Genomic DNA, 11918 nt, shown 5'->3' with positions numbered 1-11918 from the left:
AGTGTTCAGGACGTGGTGCATGGAGAGGGTCTTTCACCTCGTTCCATCACATGAATAGAACAAGAAACTACTAACGGTGCCCGTCAGACCCCTTTCATCCCACCAGTGTGTCCCCCACCATCAAGCCCTAACTTCTAGGAAAGCGGTTCTTTCTCTGCAAACACAACCATTGCTTTTGTCTGCACTGCATGTCCTGGTTGGACAGCTCAGAAGCCCACCAGTCTTTGAGACACTGTCACTGGTCTTTCAAGACTAATCTCATCTATGAAACGTCCCCAGCTAATCTCACATTCAGAATAGAGCCTCCTTTCTGACTGAACCAAATGCTCGACTGATGTGCACACATGCACGTGTGCATGCGTGAGCATACACACATACCCTCCAGAACTGGAAGATAATAGATTTGTGTTCTAAACCAAATTTGTGGCAATTTGTTACAACAGCAGTAGGAAACTAACAGAGGGAATGTGTGTTCTTACATTTTTAAAAATAAAATATAGTAGCAATAGTGCATGGTTTACAAAACTTGTTAGTCGTCTTTTTAAACTAGAGCCTTATAAAGAGCTAGGGCCTGGGGTGCAGGGAAACCAAAGTGCAGGTACTTATGCGGGGTTAAGTGGAAGAGCTGGGGCCAGCCTAAAATACTCTGACTCTTAATTTTGAATCGTTTTTTCAATTGCCTCTTATTTGTTTCTATAATTTTGTTCATTAAAAATGTTAGTGAAACTGAGCCTGGGTGGCTCAGTAGGTTAAGCATCTGGCTCTTGATTTCAACTTGGGTCATGATCTCACGGTTTGTGAGATTGAGCCCCCTGCTTGGGATTCATTCATTCTCTCTCTCTCCCTCTCAAAATAAATAAGCATTTTAAAAAATGTTACTGAGGGGCACCTGGGTGGCTCCGTCGGTTAAGCATCCGACTTCGGCTCAGGTCATGAACTCACGATTTGAGGGTTCAAGCCCTGCTTCAGGCTCTGTGCTGACAGCTCAGAGCCTGGAGCCTGCTTTGAACTCTGTCTCCCTCTCTCTCTGTCCCTCCCCTGCTCACGCTCTGTCTCTCTCAGTCTCTCAAAAATAAACAAATATTTTAAAATAAAATAAAAAATGTTATGGAAAAAGGAAGTTTTTAAATGTTTCTCATTTTGAATTCTTCATAAATATCAACTACGTTATTTAGTAAAATTAAGTAATTGCAAGATTTTGTTGAAGCTGTAGTGCGGGGAAGTGTGTACATTTCTTTCATATCTGTTCAGGTTTTTTTTCTCCTTCTAAAATCTCAAGTGGTTCAGCCAAAATAGTGAGAATTATGTTTTATGGAACAGTTGCATGAAATGTTTAACTTTAAAAAAAAAGCTTAATGTTAGATCTGGCAGACCGTAGACGTCACAGTTACAACCTGAACATGAAATGGTTAGTCTAGCTCTTACTCCTTTTTCTCTCTCTCTAGTTCTGTTCACCCATGAATGTCAGCCTGGTCTTATACTGTTTTAGTTTCTCTCCATTAGTGTAAGTAAATAAGCATATAAAGTCTGTAACACAGTTTCGGCGGTATGGAAGGTTTATAGTGTAAAGCACAAGAAGGCTGTAATGCGGGAGAACTGAGCTCCAAGCCCGGCTCTGAGCTGCATACCGGCAGTTCTTTGTGACCTTGGACAAATCCTTGGGTCTTTGTAGGTCTTCACAGCCTCACCTCTAAAGTGAGCAGTTTTAGAGCTTCTGGATTAGAATGATGGATCAGAAACCCAACAAAGAGAGCGGGAGGCCACTGACTGTAGTCCATGGGATGAGAGCTTTTAACCAGTTTCTGAAATGGAAGGAGTAGTTGGAAACTTGATGCAGACACACAGCGCAGGGGAAGTGAGAATAAGTGGCTGAGACATTTGCAACAAGGAAGGGAACCTATCTAGAGTAAAACCCCAAAGAGGCTGTGGGTGTAGAGATGACAAGGACAGAAAATGAAGATGAAACGAGTGTCCGGAAATAGGGGCGTTAATTGTCTCTGAAACAGTTGTGCCATTTGGCTCCCAACATCCCCCTGCAATCCCCGTGCTCAGCATGTGCGCCTAGAGAGCAAGTAGGTGAGTGAAGAATTACTAGGCTAGGATCCAGGGACGGACAGAAGCCTAGTAGGGGAAGCCCAAGATTTGGGGCTCTTTCCCCTGAGGACATTTGAAAATTCTAGAGTGTACAGCTGAGAGCTGGAGTTATACTTTGGGTTGCCGTGGGTGACCAGCAGCCAGGGGTTGTAGCCCAGGGCTCTGTAAGGGGCCCAGTGAACTTTTCACCTTGAACTGGGACCAAAGAAGGACTGCACCCAAGAAGTTAAGAATGAGCCGGAAAGAAACAGATGCTTGCAGGCCCTGCCACTCTGCCCCAAGTCGCCTCATTTGCTGAACTTGAAGTGAAGTGAACCCAGAGTGCTAGTGCCCTCCCACCAGGTGCCCGGCAGAAGTGAATGTAAATTCTGGATATCACACTGTTTCTAGATAGCAAGCAGTTTTGTAAGTGCGAGGTCCTACATACCATCACAAACAACTAGTCACACAGGAGAGCAGACAACATGCATCCAACCCAGCACCAACAACAACGAAAAGAAACGGATCCACAGGATATATTAGTGTTACTGGATCCAAACTTTTAAATAGCTGTGACAGTGTGCTCACGATGGTAAAAGGCAAGATGAAAGATTTCAGAAAAATGAAGACTTAAAATAAAAGCTAAATCGAAACTCTAGAACTGTAAGATATAGAAATTGAATTATGAAGTTAATGGGTGGGTTTAATGGCATATTAGATATAACTGAAGAGAGATTTAGTGATCTAAAGGGTGGGTCAGAAAAAAATCTGAATGAAGCCTGGAGAGACAAAATGGTAAAAAATACAGAAGACAGGATGTATTCATTTTCTACTGCTACATAACAAGTTACCACCAACTTGGTGTTTTAAAGCAACATTCATTTATAATTTCGTACTTCTCGTAGGTCAGAACTCTGCATGGGCTTGCCTGGGTTTTTGCCTAGCATCCCATGAGGCTGAAATCAAGATGTTGGCTGGGCTGCTCTCTTATCTGGAGGCCCTAGGAAAGAATGTGCTTCTGAGCACATTCACAGTACCCAGTTCCTTGCAGCTGTAGGTCTGAGGTCCCCGTCCCTCGCTTTCTGTCAGCCAAAGGCCACTGTGCTCCTGGAGGCTCCTGCATTCCTTTTCACGTGCCCCCTGCCCCTTAAAGGCAGCAGTGGCACGTCTACTCCTTCTCAGGGTAAAAATCACTCAGACTTTCCCCCTTCCCAGCAGCCAGAACAAACCCTGCTTCTAAAGGGCTGTTGTGGGGCACCTGGGTGGCTCAGTCGGTTAAGCGGCTGACTTTGGCTCGGGTCATGATCTTGTAGTTTGTGAGTTCCAGCCCCGCATCAGGCTCTGCACTGACAGCTTGGAGCCTGGAGCCTTTGCATTCTGTGTCTCCCTCTCTCTCTGCCCTTCCTCAGCTCACACTGTCTCTCTCAAAAATAAATGAACATTAAAAAAATAATAAATAATAATAAAGGGCGGTTGTGATTAGCCCCCATCTCCTGTTAATGAGTATGCTTAGCCCTATTTATAGAACACAAGGTCAGTATACATAAAAGCCAAATGCCTAGAAATTGGTATAATGAACCACTTTGAAAATGGTTTGGCGTTCCCACCCTTAGCTATCTGCCTGTCAGAAATGTGTGCATAAGGGGCCTAGAGAATGTTTATGACCATGTTTCTTATAATCGCTAGCAAACTGAAAACAACCGAAGTTTCCATCAACGTTATGTCATGTAGTCATGCAAAGGAATATTACAGCAATGACACAGAACGAATTACAGCTATACACAGCAAAACGTGGGCCTCCCAAATGTAATGTTGAGTGAAAGAAGTCAGACAGAAGCAATTTAAAAAAACAGGCAAAGATTAGCCACGGGAGGTGGGGGTGAGGAGGGAGGGAGCTTGAATATGCATGTTTAGCCAATAAAAGCAAGGAGGTGATGACCATAAAAGTCAGAAGTAGTTATCTTCGGGGACAGGAGAGATAGTGATTAGTAAGGGGAGGCTTTGGGGATGCTGACAAAACGTGACTCTTTGTGATAAATCATTGAACTGAGGAACAGGAAGAGAAGCGAAGGGATGAATATCAGACAGGCATAGGCTTCTCACCACTACTCAACGCTGGAAATCCGTGGAGTTCCCGGAGAAAATTGATTTTGAAGTCAGAAAACAAACTACCAGTCAAGGACAAGGGCAGAATAAGATCATTTATCTTCCACGGATGAGGATGTGCTCCACCAAGAAAGAGAGTATGGAACGTGAACGCCCAGGAACACGGAGGCCAGGGAAGAGAAGCCCCGGGGCCATGGCTGCCCAGCAGGCCTCGAAAGAAACTCCAAGAAAACATGTCTTCAAGCAGAATGGAGTAGACTCTATGCAGTAGTTCCTGTGAGTGAGAAGGTGGGAAGCACTAAGGATAGACTTGAGAAAGGGGTATCTTTCTTCTCTTAAAAAAGAAAAATGCTGGAGCACCTGAGTGGCTCAATCAGTTAAGCATCCGACTGGGGCCCAGGTCATGATCTCACAGTTTGTGGGTTTGAGCCCCATGTCGGGCCCTGTGCTGACGGCTTGGAGCCTGGAATTTGCTTCAGATTCTGTGTCTCCCCCCCCCCCCCCCCGCTCTCTGCCCCTCTCTCTCTCTCTTGCTCTCACTCTGTCTCTCTCTCTCCCAAAAATAAATATTAAACAAGAAAAGAAAAAAATGATTAGAAATTTAAGTGGAACAGCTAGATAAAGTCCTGGTCTAAGTGTAAAGCTGGTTTAAAAGGACATGATGTTTGAGCAGTTGCTGGGATGTAAGGAAAGAAAATCCATCTGACTTTGATCCCAGAAAATCTCATTCTCTTGTGAGTGACCAGAAGGTTCATGTGATCCTTAGAAAATGAACCGTAATCCCAGCTCTGTGATTAGTGATTAGTGGCATCTGCATGTGCATGCATACGTACTGTCTGTGTCTTGGTTTTCAACTTTCAGACACATCTGAAAGAAGAAACACAGGAGACATAGTTGTAGAGACCAAATAGATATGTTCTCTAGCTTGACCATTTGAGACAGAAGTTTGGAGGAAGGGAAAGAGAGTGGAGCCCTGGAGGCAAAAGAGATGGAATTTGATGGTCTCATCTTACAGGTTGATGGAACAAGAAATTTAGGCAGGTTGTTTAAAGTTACAAAGGTAACGAAGGGAAAAGTTCAAAATGACATGAAAACAAAAAGGTGGGGGGAGATGGGGGTTTCCAGTAACTGGCCAACTCTTCGGTTTGGGGGAGCAGACGATTTCTGAAGTTGATACATGAGGAAATAGTGGTAAAAGTATATTCATCTGGAGTTGAGAAGTGACCACAAGAATTAAAACCAGGAAAAATGGAAGGCTGCTATGGTTGGAACTACTAGTAGGGAAGTAGGTGTCTGCTCAGAGGCTCAGAATTAGTCCATTTGGCTCATCTGGGACAAAAACTTTTGAGATCAAGAAAGGTGTGTCTGTCTTCAGACTTCACCAAGTTCTTAGGACTGAAAAACATATGTAGGTACAAATGCATATGCGTGTACATTAATTACCTGTTACACAGTAGATTTATCTTTAACATATATGTGTATACATAATGTGAACTGAATTAAAGAGAAACAATTACAAAGCCACGTGAAGTTTCTAATCATTAACCAAATGCTACCACGGACAGCCTTCAATTTAAAACCAACTTAATTAAGTTAGCGCTGTTGGCACAAAACATTAATAGACGTGTGTAAGTGGAAACGATGTTACAAACTGAATAGAATACATAAATAGAAACAATATTGTAAATAGTGCTTCAGTTCTGAGGTGGTCTTTGGCAGCTTTTAACCTCTGATGAGTAGCCGAAGGGTAGTAATAACAGCAGTAGTGCCATTAGTACTCATTTGTACACAATGTACAATCAGGGTACAGGGTTCTCCATATTTTCTGGAGGAAAAGGAGATATGAATTTCAACTGAGAACTTGAGATGCCAGAAACAAGCCTCTGCAGGATTTTATTCTTACTATAATAGTACAAGGAGTTATTCCTAGTAGAATTTTATATATAGTAATTGCTTACGTTCGCGGTTTTGCATCTTGGGGATTTAACCATGAGCTGAGATCTTGGCTTCTGTTTTCTCTTTAGATTCTTTTGTCTGGGAAAAACACAATCAAAGCTTACATGTATTATATTCTTCTCGTGAGCTCAACCATTTCTTCCACCGTGAGACTCCAGAATATACTTCTGTTTTATTCTGTCAGAACCAGTGACCTTCCCCCCTGGCCCCAACTTACTGGCATATTTAAAATTAAGAGTTCATTTCTTAACTGGTCTTACATGCTGTGTATTGAATTACTTGGTTCTGAATATAATGATCTCAGCTAATATGATGCAAAGTCAGTGTGCAAAGAACCGTTGAATCCCGTCCTAACTGTAGCAGCCCTGTCTGTACCTCTGCAGAGCAGTCTGTCTGTCCCACACTCTCAGCCAGCTTACCTTGCTCTTAATGTGAACGGAAACAGCAGAAAAAGATTTCCTTATTTGTTACTTATTTAAAAAGATAATGCCTTGAATGTACATTCTACATTGCGGTATTTTCCAGAATCATCCTAACAGGTTCCTTCTTATATTTCCTGATTATAGTGCTGCTTTTGATACAGTTCTTGGGATAAATGTTGCAGTCAAGAAACTAAGCCGTCCTTTTCAGAATCAAACCCATGCGAAGAGAGCTTATCGTGAACTCGTCCTCTTAAAATGTGTCAATCATAAAAATGTAAGTTATGAATGTTTTCGCCGCATAATGTTGTCCACAGTGTGATAATCTTCTGGGTCTTTGGAAATGCATTGAGATTAGACTTAGGGTAAACTAGTAATAACAGTAACTATTTAAATGGTTATATTTTATTGATAAAATTCTTTTTTTTATATTTTTAAAATAATTTTTTAAGTTTATTTATTTTGAGAGAGACAGCATGAGCAGGGGAGGGGCAGAGGGAGAGGAAGAGAGAGAGTCCCAAGCAGGCTTTCCATTGTCAGTGCAGAGCCTCATGCAGGGCCCAAACCCTTGAGACCAGGCAATTATGACCTGAGCCAAAACGAAGAGTTAGACGCTGAACCGACTGAGCCATCCAGGCACCCCGTTGATAAAATTATTAATCAACATTGGAGACTTTGGAGTCAGAACATCATGGTCCAGTTTCAATCACTGAAGAGAGGCAGCAGTATCAATGAACCCTGTAACCGTTTCAGTTTCAGTATTTCTGTTTCTATGAAGTGGCAACAGTATTGACCTAACACACTGAGAAACAACTACGTATTTTTTTTTTAGAAAAAGATTGTTCCAGAAGTAGCTTTTTACCTTGTACTATGGACATTTCAGGTTTAAATACATGTTAGTAGATGGTGTCATATTCAAGCTAGCTGTACTTGGCATCTCCACAGAAATCAAAGCACTGTAAATTTTAAGGAGAAATTGTATGTTTCCAGAAAATGAGACACTCGGGCACATTGGAAGTCGTCCACCACTGGTCTCTGAGCAGTATTGTGAGCATGTTGATAACCTTGCCTTGTGATAAGAAATCATCACATATTACGTCTTGAAGGGGCTTTGGAGATCACTCCTTGTGACCCCTTTTTTTGCTGATGAGTATTTAAGACTACACTCAATTTCATGCTCCCTTTGTTTCAGCATAAATGTGAGATCTTTCTGGTGTAGGGACATTATAAATAGAACTAAGATAAGTTTATTCTTTTTATTTTTAATTTCTCCAATGCATGCTTTATTTTCCTTATACACTTAAATTTTTTTTCAGATTATAGAAAAGTATGGTTTTTATTTTTTTAATTCAAACAGTATAAACAAAGAGGCAAAAATCCTTGAATCCCACGGATCATTATCATTTTTTAAAAAATATTTTTAGTTAATTTTGAGAGACAGAGACAGCGCAAGCAGAGGAGGTTCAGAGAGAGAGAGGGAGACACAGAATCTGAAGCAGGCTTCAGGCTCTGAGCTGTCAGCACAGAGCCTGACGCGGGGCTCAAACCCACGAACCGTGAGATCATGACCTGAGCCGAAGCTGGACACTTAACCGACTGAGCCACCCGGGTGCCCCAGGGATCATTATCATTAACATTTTGTTGAGCTTCTTACACACATATGTACATACATACATGAACATGACCTTCTGTTATTGTACATCCTGATTTTTCCCTCGTGGAATGTTTCTGGACCTCAGATATACTAATGAACATAGAGGGGAACCATTTTTTAAATGGCACAGTTTCACAGTATTTATTTAACCTGTCACCTGTTCCTGGATATTTAGATCATTTCCAGATTTTGCTGTTATAATCAGTGCTGCCACAAACATCGTTACATATGCACTTGCACACTTGTCCAGGTAAACGTCTCAGCCAAAGCATATGCTGTGCACTTCTGGTTTTAGTATGTGCCGACACACTGACCTCAAGAAACACTGTCAATTTTACACTTCCATTAAGAGTATCTGAGAATGGTGCGCCTGGACGGCTCAGTCGGTTGAGCATCTGCCTTCAGCTCATGTCCATGATCTCATGGCTCTGGAGTTTGAGCCCCACATCAGGCTCACTGCTGTCAGCTCAGAGCCTGCTTCGGACCCTCTGTCTCCGTCTCTCCCCGCTCCTCCCCAGTCCCTCTCAAAAATGAATAAATATTTATATATATTTTAATATAAAATGTTATATTAAAGACGATCTGAGAATGACTTTTATGCCAGAATCCCATGGCACTACCTGGTGTTCATGCCTGTTGTCATAGTTTACCAACTAAGAGATGACACACGATATCTTGTTCTTACTTGTGAAGCTGAGGTCCTTTCCATATTTCTATTAGCCATTTATTTTTTAAAGAATTTGTTTTCTGTGGCTTTTGTCCATTTTTCTCTTGGGCTGTTGCTGTCTTATGCAGTTAGAGAGTATCTTTGGACACTAAAGCTGCCAACCCTCACTTCTTTTCCATTTGACCTCAATTAAGTTGTTTTTGCTATACTATTGTTTTTAATCTCAGTTTGGATTTAACATAAGCAAATTTCGTAGGTTTTCTGTCGTGCTTAGAAAAGGCTTTTCTACGCTAGAACTGCATAAATGTTTATCCATGTTTTAATGTTTTTTGGTTTCATGATTTACATTTAAATCTTTGTTCCATTTGGAGTTAATGTGAAGAATGAATATGGATCCAATTTATTTTTCCCTCGGTTAGCCAGCCCCCCGTGTACTAGTCATTCCTCTTGTCCTTGGTCATTTGAAATGACTGAGGATGTGTGTTTGATGCTCAAGCAGTGGGACTCATCGTTTAACTGTTGGGGTGCCGGGACCGAGGCCTTGTGGTAGAGGCCTTTCTAGAACCCTCTTTAAGTAAATACATGACACTGTGAAAGGTTCATCTTTGTCATACTAAAAATATAAGCTCCCCTTCCTATTTGAAAACTTTTGAAATTTGTAGATAGAATTTAAGTTTTCAGAGTTAACATACTACTTTGTTTGGTGTTTTTATGCCCACAATTTCTACTCTTTCATGTTCAGAGCCCAAAAGATATTATATGTTAAAATTCTGTCATAATCAGTCACAAGAGACACATAAAATGTGATTTGATTAAAAGGACATCTTATTCCCAAGGTGAGAACCCTAATCATTTAACTCTTCTCAAAGGCCATGTAATAGGATGTTTTGGTAAAGCTAATAAAAGTAATAAATACTGAGTTTTGCTATGATTTGTTTTTCAGTTTTACTATGTTTTAACATTAAGCCTAATTTTTGTAATTAAGGGGAGTTACGACATGCTGAGGTAAAATAAATTTTATCTTTTCAGATAATTAGTTTGTTAAATGTGTTTACACCACAGAAGACTCTAGAAGAATTTCAAGATGTGTAAGTATCATTTTTACTCAGTAACACACTGTGTATCAAAGACTGAAAACTTAGAAAAGTAAATAACTGCTTGTTTTACTTAGGAAATGTAGGTATTTATTTATTTATTTATGAGAGATAGAGAGCACACACGCATGAACAGCGGAGGGTGAGAGAGAGAGAGAGAGAGAGAAAGAGAGAAAGAATCCCAAGCAGGCTCTGTACTGCCAGCATGGAGCTAAATGCCAGTCTCGATCGAGATCATGACCTAAGCCGAAATCCAGAGCTGGACACTTAATCGACTGAGCCACCCAGGCACCCCAAGTAGCAGTGTATTTTTAATGATATCTTAGCCACTTTTTCCTGTGGAAGAGAAATGTTAAGCAAGATAGGTAACAATATTCAGTATTTGTGCCTAGATATCATTTCCATAACAGATAAAAGATGACTGAAAATAATTCTTCAGAGGAGACAGTGACCATTAATGCTGCCAGTTTACTTTGCTGAAATAGAAAATGTTTTTCTCCATTCCCCCAAAACCCAAGATTGTAGGATTTGAGTGTTTATAATTATTATTTGAAACGATTATGTCATTAAATATTATGTTTCCACAATCTGAAATAGAATTGTCTAACAATAAAATATTAACTTGCCATATTGAAAAATAATGCCCAACTCATCCTCAATTTACTGGTGTATTCATTGAAAAAATATTTGATTGCCATTTGTGTGCTAGGCACTCTTGGACCTGGCATATTCTAGTGACCGAAAACAAGCAAAAATCCCTCTTAGTCTTAAAAATTGCAGGTGAAGTGCACTTAGGTAGCTCAGTTTCTTAAGCATCTGACTCTTGATTGATCTCCCCTCAGGTCATGATCAGGGGCGTGAGTTCAAGCCCCGTATTAGGCTCTGTGCTGGGCTTGGAGCCTACTTTAAAAAAAAAAAAAAAAATCACAGGTGGTCATAGTCCTCCTTAGAGCTTTCAAAAAGGCCAGAGAAGATAAGTAATCAGCACAAGCTAGGACATGATGCCATCGCGAGGATGTGGCAAGTGCTCAGGAAGAAGTGGAGCTGGGTGTAGGGGATCAGTAGTGCTGGGAGTTAGGAGCCAGTCTGCAGTCATAAGCAGGATGGTAGGAGAAAGGCGTCACTGGATTGGTGATTTTGAAAGTCCTGAAGGAGGTGAGGGGTTAGTCCTACAGGTGTTTGCAGGAAGACGGTATCAAGATAGAAGAAACAGGCGGGAGGTGTGGAAGTGGGGCCATTCCTGGTGTGCTCTGAGTTGCACGTGGCCGGTGTGGCTGGAGTTGGGGACCAGAGGAAAGAAGTGGGAGGCACTCAGGGAAGCAGTGGGGCCAGACACTGCCAGGGCTCTCGGCCATTGAAAGGACTTCTCTCAGACAAGGCAGTGAGACTCAGCAGAGGCATGAGCTCCTCTGACTTACATTTACATTTTCAAAGAATAACTTTGGTTTCTGGGTTGCAGCGTGGAGGACTGGGGTGTGAAGGACTACCATGTGGGGACTGTGGTGTGAGGACTGAGGTGCGAGGACTGCAGTGTAAGGACTGCAGTGTGAAGATTGAACTGTAGAGGACTGTGGTGTGAGGACTGTGGTGTGAGGACTGCAGTGTGAGGACTGCGGCATGGAGGACTGTGGTGTGAGGACTGCAGTGTGAGGACTGCGGTATGAGGACTGCGGTGTGAGGACTGTGGTGTGAGGACTACAGTGTGAGGACTGTGGTGTGATGATTGTGGCATGGAGGACTGCAGTGTGAGGACTGTGGTGTGGAGGACTGTGGCATGGAGGACTGTGGCGTGGAGGACTGTGGTGTGGAGGACTGTGGTGTGGAGGACTGTGGCGTGGAGGACTGTGGTGTGGAGGACTGTGGCGTGGAGGACTGTGGCGTGGAGGACTGCAGCGTGGAGGAATGTGTTGTGAGGACTGGGGCGTGGAGGACTGCAGCGTGGAGGAATG

The 11918-nt window shown here is 42.1% G+C and overlaps 1 protein-coding gene across 4 annotated transcripts in view; it reads left to right on the top strand.

Annotated features, from left to right (window-relative positions):
* Positions 1–11918, top strand: part of MAPK9 (mitogen-activated protein kinase 9) — a 40541-nt gene that overhangs the window by 3841 nt on the left and 24782 nt on the right. For all 4 annotated transcript variants that reach the window (XM_029941669.1, XM_029941668.1, XM_029941671.1 and 1 more), the window contains exons 3-4: positions 6702–6831; positions 9905–9963. In XM_029941669.1, the coding sequence (XP_029797529.1) occupies positions 6702–6831; positions 9905–9963 (189 nt within the window). The remainder of the gene's footprint in view (positions 1–6701; positions 6832–9904; positions 9964–11918) is intronic.

The sequence above is a fragment of the Suricata suricatta genome, chromosome 6 (genome assembly GCF_006229205.1).
Source record: "Suricata suricatta isolate VVHF042 chromosome 6, meerkat_22Aug2017_6uvM2_HiC, whole genome shotgun sequence".
NCBI lineage: Eukaryota > Metazoa > Chordata > Mammalia > Carnivora > Herpestidae > Suricata > Suricata suricatta.
Note: the sequence above shows the minus strand (reverse complement) of the source record. Positions and strands in the feature narration are given on the sequence as shown.